Here is a 21,046-nt window from a genome sequence, read left to right as displayed (position 1 = left end):
TAGTTCTCCAACTGACTGTACTAGTATGTATTTTCTTTCTGAAGACCTAACCTGCTCTGGCATTATCACTATGGCCTTTTGCCATCATTCACATCTTCATTATTTTTCTCAATGTAATTTCTGGTTTTAATTATCCACAAATTTTGTCACTTATTTAATTACTAAAAATATCAAACTACATTAACCCAGCACCATTCTCTATAATCCTAGTAGAAGTACTTCCTTTCAGTGATTACTATTATCTGCCAGTTAATCAGTTCCACATCCATTTAACATCTACTTTGTGGGTAATATGAATGCTATATTTAATTTAGACTATTCTATTATAACTATTTTTGTCAAAGATGACTTAAAAGATCTGTTTTACAATGAAGTCACATGAGATCACTCCTGTTATATAAGTATTTTCAACTCTGCACTAGGATCCCATCATTTTTGCCTAGAATTGATACATGCTAATTGATCTACAGTCATGTGGTTTACCTCACTTTTCTTAAAAAGAAAACTTAGATGACACAATAATTTTCTGAACGTCTGTGTTACTTCAAGGCTTATTCAAAGTAAATATAAAAGGCCATATATGTCCTTCAGTCAGCTTTCTTAGAATTTGCAGATTCAAATTGCTTAACTATCCACAGTTTAGAGCTTTTTTTTTTTTAAGTAAGCAGTTTAACTTACTCCTCCATCACAGAATTACATCAGTGGTAGTGAACAACCCTGCTTTTTCTGAAGTTAATACATTTCACTTTTCCTAAAATCTACGCAGTTCCTCAGTGAGATTTTGATTCTTGTTTAAGCAATGAAATGGCAACTTCAAAATAAAAGCGCCAGTGCCATTAACAGATGTGATGTTCATCATCCTCAGCTTGTATTGGGTTAGCTATTTATGATTATCGTGCATAGTGAAGTTCTGGGCACATCATTTTCTTCAAAATCACTGGGTCTTGACTGTGAGACCTGTATGCTGAATAATGACAAAGGACTTAGTTCCATGGTCAAGACGCAACAACCTTTCCTCATAGATTTTATTACATTAGAGAGGAGGAAAAAGGGAGTATAGGGAAGAAAAATATTGTGAGTTTATACAGATGTGTAGAAATAGCACAAGTTTCTGTGGGTTCCCCAGGCAACTACTAGCTTAGAGGACTGTTAACATACTCTTCTCCTAGCAACAGCACCAAGAGCTCACAAAGCATGAAGCAGGATCTCTCAAATTCTGTTTATTTTGCTTACCTTATGTCAATATATTTTAAATATATTCTTTTATTTGTGACCTCAAAAATCTAATTTGACATAAAAAACTAGATCAGTAATAAACTAGGTTATAGAGCAGATTATTTGGTAGACATAAGTCTCACTAGCAGCCTCATTGTTCTAACATACTAAATACAAAATATACTCTTCAAATCTGAAAGAAAAGGCTATGCCACTACTGAGAAATAATAAATGGGCTGAGGATTTGATAGAAGTTTGGCAAAAAAAAGACTCCTCAGAAACATAACAAATAAAACTTTAATATAATTCATATACATGCAGACAGTGCATATGAGAAGAATAGACAGGAGAAGCAAACACAGATGAAACACATCAGAGTGGTCAAATGAACAGATAGGAAAAGGGGGTGTCGATAAAGCCCACATTTCATCTGAGTCAAGACAAAGTAGAACTTCAAACTAGCTATTTTTACTTTCACCAAATACTGAGTTTCAGATTACTTTCCCACCATACATACTGGTAATAAATTAAAAACAAAAAAAACATTGAGCTTGACCTATCTTCAGAAACACGTCCTCACAAGCAAGGAAAGAGCCTTACAAAACAGTCTGACTTATCAAGCCTGCGCCACTAGATGACAGTCAAACATGGTATGTAAGTCAAGCAAAAACATCTACTAGAAAAAGCATAATGGAAAAACATGAGTAAAATACCAGCCAGACAAAATTAAGTAAGAAACAACAGACTATGCATATAAAAACCCAGTATTGTAAAGGACAGAAACCCCTCACTTCAGTAGAACACACAACCTCTGATATTTCAAAACTATTAACACATTCCTACAGCTCTCACTACAGAAAAAATAAGACACTCACAGGTTGTAAAATGCAAGGTGACAATGAATCAACCAACCATAAGGCAACAATAACATGGGAACAAACTAGAACTAAGCTCATTTCAAATTTCTTCCTAGTCTTCCTTTACACCACCAGCTGTTGCTCAGTGGCAACTGTCTCCCAGCAAACACAGCTGCTGTGTTACGGCATGAGAACTGTAAAGTAAAAGAGAGAAGCAGGAACAATCTGTTTAACTTTCCCCATTAAGTAAAATGTAGAGTACCAAAGAGAAAGCACAGATGGCAAGAACAGACATCTCAAATGCACAAGTCCTCCACAGTTCAAGGTGATAGGATGGGCAAGATGTTCCTTATTTAAAAATATGTAGATGAATACTTCCTTTCACTCTAGCAGCTCTGCTGAAGCTGACAGTGATGCATAAGCCTTACTGAAGGTTAAACTTTGCCCAGCTCTGCAAACATATACTTGCCCAGCTTTATGAATGCACCTAAACTCGTTCAAGTCATCGTGTACCCGTGACAACCAATGAATGCCTATGTTTACAGAATAGTATAGTCCCTTCAACTGAAAGAAAAAAATGTGAATTTTAATGCCCCATAGTCACTTTGACTTTTAATCAGTAAGAAGCAGCACATTTTCACCTCTATCATCTCAAAGTTATTTATACAAATTCCTGCAATTCTGTGGCAGTGCTCATTATATGTGTACTGCAACACAAAGAGAAATTTTCTCCCATGGCCATTTTACATGGGATAAGAGAGGATATTTTTTCAGTAAAAGAAAGACAGATGAAGTTCTTCTCTAACTTACCACTTAAAATCTCCAGCCCATTCTTCCAGAAAATGAAGTAGCAGATTTATTTTGTGAAGAGAATAAACTAGCCTTATATTAATGTGAATGCATAAAAAACCAGTTTGCCATAATGCTAGTAAGTTAGAATCATGTACCTCTACAATTTAGTGAATACCATAAAGGGATTAAAATTTTGTTGTTCGACTTAATACTGACAAAGCAGAATTACTTTTAAATTCAAGACTTGCAGCATAGATCCAGTATAACACTGCTCTCTTGTGGTTAAATACATGAAGTTCGTCTGCAGAATGTAACAACTATTTACATCAATTATTTTTAAAAATTTTCAAAGCTATTTTAATCTAAGACGGTTTTTGATGATCAGGAGTTTAAAGCAACCAGTGCCAACTCCACTCCTGCACACTATACTGCTTGTCTCCACTACCTAAAGAGAGAATTCAAACTCCTGGTTTTGGTTCTCTGAAATTAATGCCTACATGAGCCTTAAAGAAAATGTATGCATACACCCATCCCAATAACAATGAAAATGAAAATCTGACCCTTCTTGCTGATGTACATAAATAATTTGTTTTTAAAGCCTCCTTCAGCCTTCCAGGCTCAATAAAAATGTAAGCAGAAAGTAAAATATAAAGAGGAGTAGCAACATAGCTGGAACAAAAGCACCATGCTGTTTTTCTTTCAATGTGCAAAAAAAAAAAAAAAAAAAAAAAATTAAAATTCCCATTGCAGGAGAGATCCTGCTGACAGGATTTTTGGGGGAAATAATAAATAACAAAATAAGGGCCTTTTGATTATTATAATCAAAATTTGTAAATAATCTGGCCAAGTAATACTGAAATGTGCAAAATATTTCTCAAGTCGAAGGACGGCTGTCATCTTTAGCCTTATCCACAATACAATTTCAGATATTGTTAAAACTATCACCACAGTTCGTGATTGGGTTCCTAAACAAAATGTTTCAAGCCATAACTATGGAGCATAGTGCACTGCTACAAATCACTGAAACACTTACTAACAGCAAGAGAGGAAAAAGCCTGTCAAAGATCCTTCCAGATTGTACCTTTCACATTTGTCTAACTGCAAGAAACAAAAGCAGAATAATTTATACAAACAGATTCAAACATTAACTCATGTCTTTTTCTTTTTACATTCTTTTTTCTCCTGTACACTTTACAACTCTCCTACAAAAACTCTATACTAACTAACCAATACCTCTTCTTTTTTGATATATTGTAAATGTAGAGTAACATCAGCTTCAAACTTCAAAGCATTTTGAATAATAATGAAAAATTCCCCTGTTTATACATTGATGATTTACAACGGGTATCTTATTCTTTCTAGTCAAGCTACATGCTTCTTCTTCAAATCTTTGAAATTAAATTGCCCTTCTCTGGATACACTCCAGCACCTCAATGTCTTTTTGGAAGTGATGGGTCCAAAAGTGAACACAAGATTCGAGATGCAGCCTCACCAGTGCTGAGTACAGGGGAAAAAACATTGCCCTGGTTCTGCTGGACACACTATTGCTGATACAAGCCAGGATGCCATCAGCTTTCTTGCCCACCTGGCACACTGCTGGCTCATGTTCAGCCACTGTCAACCAGCATCCCCAGGTCCTTTTTCGCTGAGCTGCTTTCCAGATACTTTCGAAGAGTCAACTTCACCCTTTGTAATAAGATGTCAGAAATAGAATATCACAAGTTTAAAATTAATCTACCTGTAGAAGACTCACTAATAGCTATGTACCTTTCTACATATGCTTAGCAAATTGAGAGATTGACAGGTCACCTTGTCATAGAGGGAGATCGGGTTGGTCCAGAAGGACCTGCCTTTCATAAACCCATGTGGTCTGGGCCTGATCCACTTGTTGTCCTATATGTACCAAATGGTGGCACTTTAAGACAACCTGCCCCACGACCATTCCCAGCACTGAGGTCAGACTGACAGTCCTGGAGTTCCTCAGATCCTCCTTCTGGATGGGTGTCACACTGGCCAACCTCCAGTCATCTGGGACCTTCTTGGTTAGCCAGGACTGATGACAAATGATGGAAAGTGACTTCCACCAGCTCTGTCCATACCCTTGGGTGGATCCCATCTGGCATGATAGACTTGTGTGTGTCCAAGTAGTGTAGCAGGTTGCAAACCTTTACTCTTGAATTACTGGGGCTTAATTCCATTCTCCCTGTCCCTGTCTTCCAGCTCGGGGGGCTGGGTACCCAGGGACTAAGTGGTCTAGCTATTAAAGACTGAGGCAAAGGCAGCATTAAGTAGTCCAGCCTCTTCCTCATCCTTTGTAACTATGTTTCCCTCCACATCCAGTAAAGGATGGAGATTCTTCTTGGCCCTCCTGTTATTGTTAAAGTATTTATAGAAACATTACAGAAACATTTTTATTGCCTTTTACTTCAGTAGCCAAAGTTCTAGTTGGGCTTTGGCCCCTCTAATTTTCTCCCTTCCTAATCTTACAACATTGTTACAGTCTTTCTGAGTCGCCTGACCCTTCTCCCAGCGGTCATAAGCTCTCCTCCTTTTCCTGAGCTCCAGTCAAAGCTCCCTGTTCAGCGAGGCTGGTCTTCCCCACCAGCTCATCTTAAAGACAACAGGAATGGCCCACTCCTCTCCTTTAGCATTTCCTCCTTGAAGAATGTCCATCTTTCCTGGACTTTTTTGCCTTTCAGGACTGCCTCCCAGCAGATTCACTCAACCAGTCTTCTAGACAGGATAAAGTCTGCCCTGAAGAAGTCCAAGGCAGTGGTCCTGTTGACTTCTCTCCTTACTTCTCCAAGAATTGAAAACCATCATTTTGTGATCACTGTGCCATCACATCACCCACCAGTCTCTGTTTGCACACAACAGGAGCAGCGAGGCACCTTCTCCACTGCAAACTACTCAGATTTCACACAGACGTCCAACAGTAATGCTCTAAAATATCATACACAATTAATAGATTATTTAGATAAACCTGGAAGGTAATACACATGTAGGTGAAGTGAGTGGCTGCAGACATTGCTTAACATTGGGGCATCACTTGCTTCAGAAGTCTTGCCTGCATAACTTTCTTTCCCCAAGGCATCTGATCAGTAACTCAAGGCTAACTTGTTTAGCAGGTTCCCTAAAATAATATATATAATGTTACTATTTAGTTAGGACTAAAGAACAAGGCAATTAATTCCTGACAAGAAGAATAAACTGAGGGCAGTGAATACTGTTGCATATTCTCTTCTCTGCCTTTACCCAAAAACTCTGTACCTACATGTGCAGAGAGAAGACAGATTATATATTAATTGTCCCTCACGAGTAGTGAGTATCTGGACAGGTCTGGTATATTATAGGAGTATATCAGCAGTGACATTCTGATAGTTCAGGTAATTGTATCCATTAGTCTCCTTGTAATGGGAAGCTCACTCAAATCTTATAGGATCTCCTAGAGGAAAATCTGTAAAACTGTTTTTAAAGGACTGCATTGTACTTTTCCTTCTCACCCTATTTACTCAAAATATTTGAAACATTTATTCTTGTTTCAATTTTATCAACTGGAAAATTGGATATACTTATACATATTTTTTAGGCTTTTTAGAGGAAAACCAAAACCAGCGTTCATTCCAGAGACCACCCCAGCAACCCCCGAAGGAAGACATGCTGCCCAAAAATTCATCGTGAGTGGCAGGAGAGTAAGTTTTTCAGACTTCTTCAGTGATAGAATAAGAAGGCACAGCATTTCACAAGATTGTTCCAGCAGATCAATAGAGCACTCATGTTCTTAAGTCTCTTCCTCCTCTCTTATATTAATAGCACAACTCTTGAATTGCATTGTGACTGAGCAATTCACTCAGGGACCTTATGTAAACCAGGGTGAATAGGTGAATAGGGCATGGATTCTAGGTGGGCATAGGTAATCTTCGAGAACCTCAAGTTGCTTCCAAGCTGTTGATACAGAAGCTCTAGTCAAAGAAAATAAGATGACAAGCCACATTTCCATCAGTTCTGAAAGTGAGAAAAATCTCTGCAATGACTGATAAAACTTTTCATTGCTAACTATTCCTAAGCTTTGCAACTTCTTAGTACTGAAAACTGTCAGATGTTACCAGATGCCACCCACAGACTTCTCAAGGTATACCAGAGTTGAATGCCTACCCTAATTTATAACTGGAACTACATAAAATAAAGACTCTGTTCTCATAACATGTCTACATGGTATATAGTTGAGAAAAAAAACAACCCACATGGCCCATGATTTATTCTTTTTCCTAAGGAAGTGGATCAGCTTAAACTACTTTATAACTACACTACTGCATAATTCACATCAAACTGACACAAACATCAGAGAGAGTACCCAACAACCAGAATGATCATACAGCTCACTAAAATTTGCAGATGCTTCTGACACTAGATCATTAGTTTCAGAGGTACTAAGAAATTTCTCAGAAGTCCTTTCCAAAATGAAAAGACACTTCCAAATTCAAAATTCCTAATGCAAACTCCTGTGGCCAAATCCCAAGATGAATTCTGAGGAGAACAGAAAAATATAAAAGGAGTCCAAAACAATAGTTCTTCCTGAAGACAAGAAACTGTTGGTCACATAAAGCAACTAAAGTAGAGGAGAGAGACTGCTGTATTGAGGGCTTTGTAGATAATTCAGTCTCCCACAGAAAGAATTCCATCCTCATGTTTGTCAGTCACGGCAGAATGGCCACAAACCCTGAAATCCCCTGGATCTAGGAACACTGATATAAAACAGGAGATAACTTGCTCCCCCTCACCACAATGCAGATACTGAGGAAAAACGGAGCCAATTCATAGGCCTTATGCTCCCAGGGACTCTCCTGCTCTCATATCCTCTTCTGCAGGCACTGCATCAACTTCTCTCTCTGTTGCTCCTCGATGCCCTAGTATAGCAGACCAGAGCAGCAGACAAGACAATGAGGAGTTTTGATAGAAGAGGGTAAGATTGCCAAGTAGAGGGCCAAGCTGGCTATTCAGTATGGATTTCATAGCAGTTGTCAAATTTAGGTAGAGGAAGTAGCAAACGTGTATTTTGAAAGAAAGGGAAGGCCAAACTGTTATGGACCAAGCAAGGAATGGGTGAATATGATAAAGTTAAATAATTACTAAATCCAGAAAAAAAACCAAAAAAAACCCAAAAAACAAACATCTAGATGATGTCATTTTAGGAGCATAATATATCAAGTCACTTAAGCTTCAGTTTTAGTCAAAGGATAACTTTTAAAATTAAAATGGAAGTATGTCATTTGCACACTAATTTCTTACAACTGTGCAAAGAAGACTCGGCAGTAGGAGGGGATACAGTTGCCAGTCTACTCTGTGTAAGTGAGCAGGGAAATAGAAGACACACAGGATATATGAGGGATACATTCAACAGTCTGACAGGATTTAGGTTTTATACATCAGGATCATTAGACAAAAGATTAAATGAAGGCAGCTACTGTAAGCAGTGGATCATAATAAATATGTAAATAAGTGGCTCCATCAAATACTCTGGCAGGAAAAAATATAAGCTGTACTTTAATTAGTTTTAGATAATGCAATTTAAGAAGCTGTCTAATATGGTCAGTTCTTAAGATACAAAAGAGTCTGCAACACAAAAGGCCACTACCACACACATCTACAATATAAAGAAAATTTTATTTTATAAACTCATGTGAACGAAACTGAGGTCAGACGGACAAGATGAGACGGGAATTAATGTTTACTTACACGTGGAATTTAAACTATGTGCTAGCAGATCTCTCTACAAGGTCTTTTTAATCTCAGAATGCAACTCCCTCATATTACAGGCACTTAATAGGCAGCTGCAGTTTACTTACAGCACAAAGTTTCACAAACATAAAAGTTCTTCTCCTGACCCAAAATAAATCAGAATACTGTTTGCACATGGAATAAGGAGTTGCATCAGCAAACTGCAAAGAAAACCATGGCAACTATACCACTCTAATGAAAAAGTATTACCATTATATACAGTCAGTGATAACACACTAACAAAAAGTTTATACTTCGTTATTTACACTGGAGTGCAAACAGAACAAACACCTCAGCTGCTACAGCAATAAATTTCCCTCCCCACACACTGCTTTCCTCGATTTCCCAGGTTTCAAACACACTGCTCCACAGTAATGGAAGCATTCTTTCGGTTCTGTGCTTCTCATAAAAACATCACATTCATAACTTTGGCTTCTGGGAAACTAAGGAGTAGGTAATTTTACAAACCCTACAACACCCAAACTTTAATAGCATAGGAAAGACCTGTTCTAGAAAAACACAATACAGCACCTTATGGCAGTTTCCACAAGTGGACCCACCACTTATGTACACTATGAAGTTTCCTCAGAAGTTTCCACTGCAGCTAAATATGAGCTCTCACTTTCCACGCTGGTACCTGTTCAACTTCATCAGTTCTTGTAAGGCTAGGTTTTGCATTTAGCTTCAGACTGCAACGTCCAACCTGGAGAGCAGGGATGGAATTACAATTATACCCAAGACAACTGAATTAGATGTTTACAATAGAAATGGTTTGGAAGAGTTGTTGTACTTCTCTTAATGTAGGAAGAATAAAATAGTAAGCTCATGCAATTGGTTTAAGTACATTTATTCTTCAAAATACTCAACAGTTAACAACTAGAGGCTCGATTACCAACTCTAATAAGATTATTCTGCTTTAAGCAGAAAAAGTCCATATTTTTGTATCTACTCCTGAATATGCTAGCTTTATGCAGTCTCTCTTTCAGGACTTTATAATCCAGTTGCTAGAGGATATATTTTTGATCTTTGTATCTAGAATCAGGTGTGTCAGCTATGCAATGCAAGGGTCTGCAGCATCCAAAATACAAGCCTGGCTATTTTTAAGTTTTTTTTTTTTTCCCAAAAAGGAAAAATTAAAAAGTCAAAGAAATTTATTAAGACTGCACCAGAGCTGTTGACTCACTGCAGTCTGTAAAATATATGCTACATTTTGCTCACAAAATTCTTGTGGCAGTTGAAAAAAATAAAATAATTATAGCTAGAAAGAGGAACACACATGCATTATTTTTCCTCACATTTTCAGCCATGCAACTAGCCTCATGTATTAGCAGCTGCCTTCAAAGAATGTCTGGATTTCCATTATATGTTTTGCACTACTATTACTTATTAGGATAACAAGTGCCGTAGTCCAAATAATTTATCTCACTCTTACGATAAAAAGACAGAATTGCTAAACAGAGACACAGTTTAAATTACTGTCACCTATTTCTAACCATCTCATCTAAGCAGCTCTGAGGTTTGTGAAAATGTTTAACAAGCAACCAACAGTACTGCTGGACAGTGTAAGCTGAGGTAGCTTGCACAGGCTGCTCTACAGAAAACAATGCTCAGACTCACCTTAGTCTGATGGTCCTGCCTACCATGCTTCTTTGTTCATAGAAAAAACTGTATTTTTCGTGGGCTTTACAACAGAATCACATCTCATTTTGGATAAAGATACAAACTGTGTGAAAGTTATGCTACCTCAAAGAAAAATATTACTGACTATGCTTTTGATTTCATTTCTGAACACTTAGCATCTGTTAGTCACTTTTCTGTGCCTTCCCAACATCTTTATTTGTAAAATATCTATGCATGGGTACTTGTCAGTTACCATCAAGCAAATGTCCATAGTTCAATCAACCATGAGCTGAATTTTTAAAATCAGTCTTCTAAGTTTTTTCTCTTGGCACATGTAGAATTGTACACCCAAAATAATTAATCTTTGATATTCTCTGCCTTGATTATACTTTTAAAAAAGCAACTAAAACTTGAAGAGAAGTTCTAGACTTGCAAAAACCCTACAACTATCCATGAAAAGAGCAGTAATCTCAAGAATATAAACACACATTCTTATATAAAAACATACCGTTGGGATCTCCGGACTAGAAAATGGAGAGTTATCAAAAGATCGATTTTCTTTGTCCAGAGAATCATCTTCATCATAATTTTTATGTGCAAATTTCTGCTTTAGTGCATGAGTTAGTAGAGCAACTGGATCCCAATCTGAACTTTGCCTCTTTTGGGGTCTAGAAAGAGGAGTACCTCCAGGAGACCTGGGGAAAAAAAAAATAGTTATTGCCTCCCGACCCTATTCCTGATTACATAAATAATGCTGCTGTTAATTTACAGCAATTCATCAAATACAATTTATACAAGTACACCCAACAACTTGTCAGCCACATTCTTAGCCTGAAAACACCATTTGATGCTGTTCCATGAAGAAAAACAGCAGTAAATCAACACATGTTGAAGTATTGCAAATAAATAGAGAAAATTTAAAAAAAAAGCAGAATGTACAGTTTTTATAGCAATTCATTTATAGGTTATATTAAGCTATATTAGTGGAAATGTCCCACTACAGTATCTCATAATAAATGTGAATGTAATCTGATTTAAACTTTATTCATTTTAAGTTCAGAATAGCATGATTTTCTATGGTCCCACAAGAACAAACAAACTTAGGAAATTCCACAGAGCAATTATATTTAAAGAAAACAACCCCTTTAAGTCAAATATGCAGCCAGGTAAACACAAAGCCCCATTTATAAGCTACACTTAACTCAAGTTTCATTATTTAGAAAGAAAAAAAATTATCATCAGGTTTGGCACAAAGGCTTCAAAGACAGTTTTTCCCTCCAAGTGAGCACCTGAGCATCCAAATACGAAAATTTTATAGGCAACAAAAGTAGAGTTTGTATTTGAATTTAGAAAAACTGTTCTAAATTAAAGCACCTGCACCCCAAAACTTAACATGAATGTGGAAGCCAGTGACTAGTCCAAGAAAATAAATCATAAGAAAGACTTTCTAACCATTGAGGTATCTGAGGGCGAGGGGGGAGGAATCTAGAGGTGTTCAGAGTTCTGCTAGTAAAGCGCTGCCTCCAGGCCAATGATTTGTACCTAATAATGCACACTGACAGTGCTGAGCTTATTCAAAGTCTGGGAGTTACATGAGACCTGAAAGGATGGAGTTCACTCTTCCTACAAAACAAGCCGACAGAACACTTGCCCAGTGTGAAAGATTGTGTCCGGGGTGGTAGAAACTGGGACCTTCAGACTATCAGTTTCTGAGAACAAGGGTTTTCCCTTTGCTTTGCACACATGAAACTATTCTCAGACTGCAGGTTGAAAGATTATGGCAATTTTGGCCATCATTAGTCCCCCCAGCAATACAAATTCATTATCCAGTTAAGTTCTACCTTCAGAATACAGGCAGATGCCTAAATCCAGAAAGCATTTCAGACACACATGTACCACTTCTAATTATGCTCATGCTCAATATGCTGGGTATTAAAACTGTCAACCAGATCAACTCACTTTCTTGACTCACCATACACGGAATTATATGGAAGAAAATATATGTAAAGGAAGCACACAGGTTTACCTAAGTGCACTTTATATTTGCCTTATTTACTGTGAAAATGTCATCAAAACGTAAAGACATGCTTTAGAGTTGCATAGAGATAATTGTCCAAGATTTGTGCTAGTTACTTTTAGAGATAAAGCTCACAGTTAGGAAAATGTTGAAATAAGAGCAGTAAGTTTTGCCAAGTGACATTCTTCCCACATTAAGAGCTTCAAATATTCATTATAGACTCAGTTATTTTTACATACTTTTTCAACTCAAGAAGTTCAAAGACATCTGACAACCTCTATTATGCCTAGCACAGCACAGCAACACTGACCCGAAGAAGTGTTGCAGTCTTTAGTAAAGCATTTTTGTAACAGGTCAACTGTGCTTACCATCAAAACAGCTGACCATTAAAAATACTTATAACCCAAGTGCACTATTGAAATACAAATTTGTGAAACATTTTCAACAAAAGATATAGTATATGTTTTCTTTAACACTTCGAAGCTTGAACCAGGATAGTCTGGGCATGCTAAAAGTAGCTTCTGAAGTTTCCCCAAGGATTTGGCCCTTCACTGTGAATCCAGAAAGTTATTTGTTCAGATGAATTTTCTGTGATGGTGTAGGAAACTTTGTCTCCCACCTCCCCACACCAACCTGAGATTTGCATACCGAAGCAGCAAACTAGTTTTAAATGCTGTGATATTCAGGATGTTTTAAATGCACCTAAAAGCCATGTCCCAAGTATCTTACATTCCCAGCTGTGAACTCAGATGTTGCCAACTTCCCTTTGACAGCAGTAGCTGCTCATGAAATGATGTTTCGCATTGGTGTTCTCTGGTGCTACTGAAGTGCTGTGATGCTTACACAGACTTGGCTTGCTGAGGTACACATTTAATTCAACCTACCTCTCAATAGCTCGCAACTGAACTTTGTTTAGGTCTTTCAAAACTTCCATCATACTAGGAACGTTCTTTGTCTTCTGGTGATCAGCACTATCAGCTGCACTGGAATCACCGTTTCTTGCAGCACGGCGTTGTTTTATAAGTTCCATTGCAGATTTACTAGAATCAACACCAGATGGTACACCAGAAGGAAGTGGAGGAGGCAAGGGAATTACAAAGTGGTTGTGAGAGACGGACAATGGTGTGGAAGTCATGGCTGGCACTGGGTAAAATCCATCTGGAGTGCTGGGTGTTTTAAAGGCTTCTGGATAGAGTTAAGAGAAGAAAAAGACTAATATGTAGGATGACTCGGTTTTAAGTCAAGATAAGACTGCCCTCTTAAAGCACTTTCTTATACACCTCGCACATTATAACACAGAAGAACTAGACTTAAAACCAAGAACATAACTTCAAACCCACAGATTCAAAACACACAAAACAATGAATCTGAGGTGTCCTATGCTGCTCTGATTTTCTCTGTGTTTTCAATCTAAGCACTAGACAAATCAGCAAAGCAGCCCTCCAACAGCAACTACAAACAGTTTGTTCTCGATGGTCTGAAGATCATAATAACCCACATGAAGCAAAAGCAAAGATAGTCACGAAACATGTAAAATAGACTACAGTACTGAGTGCAATGGAGAAGAGACAGAAGAAGAGTCAACAGAACAACTAACTGAATCACAGAAGTCCTCACGATGCCACAGAAAAGTAAGTACCTCGCACCGTATTTCAGCAACCACAGTGGGGTTAGTCTGCAAGTAAAACAATCAAGACCTCAAAATTCTTAGGGGAAAAAGAGAGGTCACAAGATAGAAGTTCATGCTGGAGACCAACTATCTTAGACACATCTGTCTGAAGCATTTGTTTTTGTTAAAGCCCAAATCTGACTGACTTAAAATAATTTTTCTATCCATTATTTTGCTAACTTGTTAGAAACAGCACAAAACACAAATGGACAAAATAGTCAGTAATTTTTTCAAAAAATAATTGGTAGCCTGTATATAGTGATGTTATTAAGCTCCTTCACAGACATGGAAATGAGTACAAAGACTACTTAGGATCAACTTTTGAACTTGGCAAACAGGCCACTAAATAGAAGTGAGAGAGGGCCACCAACAGCAAAAAGAGAAACAAAATACTGTATTTGGTAAATTTACTGGCGTATCTTCAGTGAGAAAAGTTCTCTGTCAGACATGGCAAGCTCTAAAGCATAAAAAGGAAAAGTGGTTTGCTTCAAACCAGAAGGGCTCACGTGATGGAAAGCTTCCCAGTGTCTGCGCTGAAACAATTGCAGCAATCTGAGCACGAAGAAAGGTTAGCTCATCTTCAAGTGCAGAAATCTTCTGGAGTGCTGCTTGATCAATATTGTCTTCTTGTGCGCTGTTTTTTGGAATGCTCTGTATTGAATCTATAGATGGATATAGGTCATGATGAGCTGTACGTTTCTCTTTTCTCCATAATTCAGTCCTAGAAAACAATGAAAGACACAGTTTCAAAAGGCTCAGCCACCAATGGAAATCTCAAAGCTACTGTCTATTCAAGAAAGTTACTGTCATTCAGCAAGACCTAAATTTTCAAACCATCTAAGAAAACTACACTTTTAACTACTCATAAGCTTTAAAATGTTTTAAGTCTCCCTTTGCTCAAGTACGATGTAGATCCTTGCAAAGTCATCATAAAAATTAGTCAGATAATTTACTCAGGGATAATTAAACGTCATAAAGCCATACAGTAGGATTGAGCTGTCATTATTCAATAACTGTTAGAATGACACCATGTGGAGTCTCTCCCTTCTCCCTATGTGAATATGAAAGGCAGGAGAGTCAAAGGCTAATGATCTCTTAATTAGGCTTCAGAAATTTTAGTCATTTATCAAACTCTACGAAGAACACTGCGATAAACAAAGAAATTACAATCTTTCAGAAAATATACTGGAGAATAACCAGGTTTAATAAACACTTACAGAATAAGAACCTCATCTTGTATAAGCTACTACGAACAAAGACAGCATTAGAAAATTGTGCTGTAAGTCTCAGCTTTTAATTTTAAAAATTGTTTCGAATCTGTGCCTGCAGAAAGAACCTTAAAATATAAAATAAGTATAAAATCAAACTGCCAGAATTTCATTATAAAACAAAGAAATTAAATTTACGTTATTTATTCAAGATGTACTAAGTTTTGATTGAAAACAAACCAGACCTTTTCTCTTATATTAACTATCCTTTTACTTCAAATCAGACCTGCAGCATTGCTTTCTGATTTGCCAAAAACCCTTGTTATTCACACTGCTTGAAAGGGAAAAGATATCAATTAGAATAGCTGTTCTTGGAAAACATCCCACAGAGCCAGAAGGGGAGGAAAGAATGGAAACAACAAAAGAATAAACTGTCGTAGATCTGTGAATCTGATCAGCTAAAGAACAGCACAAACATAAGCAAGACAAAGCAGGTCTTTTAACAATATGCCTTTGAACAATATTCTTACTCTTGCAGTATTTTACCAGTGTTGCATGAAACACACCGTATCAAAACCTCTCCAATAAAAAGTGCGTCCTTCGAATCCATCAGTTTCTTGTATTTTCATTACCAGCAAGTAGCACAAAGATCACAAACAAATGCCAATATGAAGTAGAATTACATCATCCTATACAAATAGAGTAAAAGACAATGCAAGTGTCCACATTTTAATCTTGGTTCTGGCTCTCTAACTCATCCTCTGATTTTGAACAGATCCTTTAGAGGAAAAGTAAAACAACTTTCTATTTCTTCTCTAGTGGGGAAAAAAAAGATAAAACTCGTACACTATTTGTGTCTGCAAATTCCTGGACAATTTCTCTTTTCACAGTACCTGAAATACTTTGTAATTTGTAAAAATATTTTCCTTCAACATTCTATAAAGGCTAGAAAGAATTATATATATATATATAATATATACTCAAATCTATTTCCACTTGTTAAGATAAAAAAATTACGTTTGTACTTTCCAGCAAAGCAATCACCAAGGTTTACACAGAGCAGTGCAGAAATCAAAGTCAAAAGGAGACATTTAAATATTTTTTCTTGTTTTTCCCTTTCTAAAATTTATCAAAATGGTTGCAAACTAAAAGGATAAAGACGGGAATAATCTTAGGGTATACTGCAATAACCAAATTTCCCTTCAAATTGAGTGAAAACCAATTAAAATATCAGCAATGTATCTGACGTGCTACTATGAAAAGAAAATAGGAGACTAAATTTCAGAAATCTTTCGGATAAGAATGCTTTACACAGTAAGAATTTCCAGGTAAGCAGGAACTGCCCCTACCAAAAACACCTAAGATATTTCTGGAAAATGCTAGGAAAAAAAAAGAAACAAACATGAATTCACACCCCATAAAGAACAGAAGGCATAACTCCTTTTACTCCTATTACTCCTTTTTATACTTTTACTTACCTAAGTCTAGTAAAAGCCTGTCCTTCATCATTTGCCACCCACAGGACATCAGCAAGTGATGGAGCCACAGGAGTTGGAGCTGCACTTTGTTCATCGTAACCCAATGGACTTGGGTCTTGAACAAGCTAAACCAAACAAGAATGACAAAAAAAGGTATGAAGAGAAACCGAATTCAGCACATACTGAAAGTTCTGCAAAAGGAGTTTTTAAACAGTGATGTAAGGAAGTTGAAAAGAGGGAACATAAGGGATCCAACACACAAATTACACGAGCTAAAAAGAACAGAAAAGCTATCATCAAATTAAGAAACAAGAAAATCCAAATAGGTGAAGCATACATATGACAAATTGCTTACTTGAAAATAAGGTCTTGGGTAGGGCTCCAAGGAAAGAATTGTCCCAAGTCTCCGGACAACACTTCGAGTAGATCCATATTGCTTTTTTTGGCAAACAGATGTGACCTAAAAATCAGAAAACCTTTGAAAATGAGAAGTAAAATCAAATTCTGCAGTTCTTACAATCCAAATTATTAAATCCTTTAATATTATATGTAATTAAATATAACACAGTTAGGTTAACTTAACTTTCCAATGCTCTTCTCTAGCTAAAAGTCCAAAGAGGCCTACACTGGTTTTAATAAACAATGTCTAAGACACTTCCAAAATACAGCCTGTTCACAGAATACTTTAAAGAGGCACAAAGGCAAATATCCTGAGATACTGACAAAAGAAAAACTGCACATTTTAAGTAATCATATGCATCTGTGTAAGTCTTTGGGGAAAAAAAGTTAGTAAAGAAGTGAAACAAATGTAATGTACCTTGATTTGACACTTCCTTATTATGGTGTACAACTGCTGGAGATGCCTTCCTGATGAGACTGCTGAAGGAAGGCATGTTCTGATTGCACGAGTGACACTGCTGCCAAACATGCGAGTTTCAAAAAATACGGCCTGTCAAAAAACACCAAGAAGTCCCAACGATGGAAACAGAAAATAAAGAGGAAAAATCAAACTAGAGTCCCTAGAGCCACTCTGGCAGTTTCACACACATACCCCAGATCCGCCTCAGGAGCACACGCTGCAGCAGCACCTCGCTACTGACACACCCACGAAGGAGCTGCCCACAGCCCCCCCCCAGCATCAGCCCCGACACTGCACCAGTGAGCTGTCTCCGCTTCCCATACCGTACCTTTCCCAGGTCTCTGGAAACAAAGAATTAACTTGGGAATGGGTATGTAGCCTTTCATTTAAAGCAGCAAAACAGGAACAGCTGACGCTCCTGACTCTGTTCCTCTCTGTTCAGGGAAAAAGCGCGCCTTGACCGGCCGAGCCGGAGCGTTCCCACGTGCGGGCAGAGTGTTCCGACGAGCCCAGCTGTGGGCACGGAGGGCGCGGAACCCGCCGCGCCGCCAGCGGTGCCGATCTCTCCCTCGCTCCCTCCCTGCGCGGAACCACGGCGGCTGCGGGTGGGACGCCCCGCACCAGCGGGTCTCCGGGCGCCGCCCGGCAGCAGACCGCCCCCTGCGCCACCGCGGGGTCTCACCTGGTGGGGCGGCCAGCCCAGGAGCTCCAGCAGCCGGCGGAGCAGGTCCAGCAGCAGCGCCATGGGGGGCAGAAGGCGCAGCCGGATCAGCCGCCCACCGAAGGCAACACCGAGCCCGCCCCAGCCCCGCGCGGGCAGCGCCAGTCGGAGCCGGGGGCGGGGCACAGGGGTAGCCCACCAATAGGAACGCGGCAGTGCATAGGGTAGAGCCAATGAGGGGGCGGGGCGGGCCCGCGCGGGGGGTGTCGGGAGGGAGCGGTTTGAAGGCCCAGTGCCCTACGCTGGGCTGGGGCAGTCCTGGGAAAACGCAGCTCCGGCGACTGCGAGAGCAGAGCACAGTATGCATCAAGAGAAGAAACTCACCAGCACATGTTATAGCTCTGAATTCATGGTAAAGGGCTAAACTGAGATGTTTTGGATCCTCGATGTAGCAAACTCATAACTAGTTCATTCAAAGTATCCTCAGCACAATAACTACCTGATAGTATCTGAACAAACTGAGTTCACTTCAAAACAAGAAATCTGGCTTTAGATACTGTTATTTAGATACCTGTTCTTTAATCTTGCTAGTAAAGATTTCTGCCGTTTCTTTAAAAAATTCAATACTTCAAGAACGCTTGCAGTGTGACAAAATAAAACAGTGCTTCCACTCAGAGAAATAATATGGATATCTTGTTCTTCCACCTATGCAGACAGTGTTACTGTTAGTAGTATAGTTACTATTACCCATAACTTGTCACATAGACTGATTCTCCAAGATCAAACACAAAGAAGGAACAGTACTGATAACACACACACACTGTAAGAACAGCACAGAGCAGGTTCAGGGGCCTAGGAAGGTTTAAGCTTGAGGTTTGACTGGGTCAGCACCAGTAACCAGCTGCTTTGGAACTAGAGGTGCAGTTGAGAGAGACCTCATACAGAAAGGCTTCAAGTCAGCAGGTACAACTCTGAGCAGTACAGAAGGGACCTGCAGGATCTTCTAAAGAAAAGGATTTTGTGACAGGCCAGCTTTAAGAAACAAGGAGAAGTGACATGAGGCTCAAGGCCTAACACTGCAGCCTTTACCTCTGGAGATGTACCAAACCTGGTAACAGCAAGAAAGCTTAAATCTGATGTAGTTGCCCACTGTTACAGTAATGCAACTGATTCTGCCTTCCCAGGAACAGGATGTGAGGTTTAATTCCAAACCAAGAAACTGATCAAGTGCACATAGTCTGGAATAACAGGATAGCTAGATTTTTTGGTGTGTTTTGGGGGGTTTTTTGTTTGGGTTGGTTGTTGGCGTTTTTTCTGCCTAGTGAAATGGATGTCTGATTTTATCTGAACTGCAGGGATAACTTCAAACCTTATAAGTACACTGCAGAGGTGAAGCAGATTCACAAAGTGCTGCACTGCTGGAGAGCAGCAAGTCAGAACGAATTATTGAACTCAAAAGGTAGTTAAACATTTTATGCCAGCATAACACCTAGATTTTTCCCCTGGAGATCCATCAATGATGGTCTTTACCTTGTAATGAGAAATGCAAAATGCATGAGTCTTGTGAATGGAATTTAAATGCAACTACCTTAGTAGTGCTACTTAGTAGCACCAAGTGAAAACTTCAAAACATAGGTTTTTTTCACAACAGGGAAAATTCACTGTTGAAAGACTAACAGGTGCTAAAGCATCAGTTTTGGATTTATAAAAAAATAATCTTCACTCCCACTTTCTTATAGATCTCTGATAATCAGATTACAACTTGCATCTTTGACTACATTATCTCTTAATTTGAACTAATTTATTTTTAAAAATTATTATGGCTGTCAGTATGTGTTCTGAAATCAAATTATATTTTTAATAAACTGCACTGAAATCAGGGATTGTGAAAAAAGGATTTTTATGATCTAACCTAGACAGGTCTGTAGGATCAAATGCCATTACCAAAGCAAACTCTACTAGATCTCCCTGAACATTCAGCTGAAGCACAAAACTTACATCTGCCTATTCACCAAGGAATCATCTTGCTTTATGACACATAGACCACAACCATCCACTTTCAACTTGACCTAGATGATACAGATTACCTGTTCTAAGGTTATGACAGCTCAAGTGTATCTTGGTCCTATTTGTTATTTTCAGATTGGTGTTAAATTTTACTTCATTAAGAAAGACTGATACTGATGTCAAGTAGTTTTGTTCCTTTTCTGCTTATTCTGATTTAATATACAGAAATGTCTGTGTGAGTTTTGCTAAAAAGTCAAAGGCATATTCAGTTTTACATTTCAAACAGTATTAAAACATGCACTGTACATGTAAAAGCAAATCTTGCAATGACAGTATAGTTGGCCTAAACTTTCTAAAACATAAAGAAGGAATGACTCTTTAGTAACTAACTACTACTGGAGGGCAAGTATTACTCCTATTTCCCTTTCTACACAGCTTCTGGCAAACTAGTACAAATTCAAAATACAGTTTCTTCAACTACAGTTAGGATTAGAGACAGTACTGTTTTCCTGCCTTCTAGTATTTAACTTGGATAGGGCAGATGGTTAATTACTCCCTAACAATAAAGCCAGTAAGAGGGCATACATTATATACATATTTAATACAAACACCTCTTCAAAGCTTTTCCTTTCCTTTTTTTTTTTAATTTTTTTAAAAACAGTATGCTATTCTAAGAGGTGAATAAGAACAACTACACTTTTAACTCCATATAACATTAAGATTTAGTTTATCAACAGCTGTTTGAGAAAGAAAACCAAAGTAATCTTGTTGTATTAGAATGTCCTTGTCCTGGTAATACAAATATGTTAGTGTCACCCTTAACATTCTGGAGCTTAAGTGTGCACCTACCACTAAACTAAGCTTGTGGGCTTGTTATTTTTGTCA

General features: G+C 38.2%; 1 protein-coding gene across 1 annotated transcript in view; it reads right to left on the bottom strand.

The window, feature by feature from the left end:
* Window positions 1-18,369, bottom strand: part of MTFR2 (mitochondrial fission regulator 2) — a 30,198-nt gene extending 11,829 nt beyond the window's left edge. Inside the window, exons 1-8 of the mRNA XM_064649423.1 lie at window positions 18,176-18,369; window positions 17,452-17,583; window positions 16,990-17,094; window positions 16,635-16,759; window positions 14,455-14,669; window positions 13,164-13,464; window positions 10,771-10,957; window positions 9,280-9,345 (exon numbers count right to left, since the gene is read on the bottom strand). Coding sequence (XP_064505493.1) covers window positions 9,280-9,345; window positions 10,771-10,957; window positions 13,164-13,464; window positions 14,455-14,669; window positions 16,635-16,759; window positions 16,990-17,094; window positions 17,452-17,583; window positions 18,176-18,238 — 1,194 coding nt within the window. The 5' untranslated portion in view covers window positions 18,239-18,369. The remainder of the gene's footprint in view (window positions 1-9,279; window positions 9,346-10,770; window positions 10,958-13,163; window positions 13,465-14,454; window positions 14,670-16,634; window positions 16,760-16,989; window positions 17,095-17,451; window positions 17,584-18,175) is intronic.
* Window positions 18,370-21,046: the final 2,677 nt, after the last annotated feature.

This window comes from Pseudopipra pipra, chromosome 3 (assembly GCF_036250125.1).
Source record: "Pseudopipra pipra isolate bDixPip1 chromosome 3, bDixPip1.hap1, whole genome shotgun sequence".
In the NCBI taxonomy this organism is placed as follows: domain Eukaryota; kingdom Metazoa; phylum Chordata; class Aves; order Passeriformes; family Pipridae; genus Pseudopipra; species Pseudopipra pipra.
This window is presented reverse-complemented; position numbering and strand designations above follow the sequence as displayed.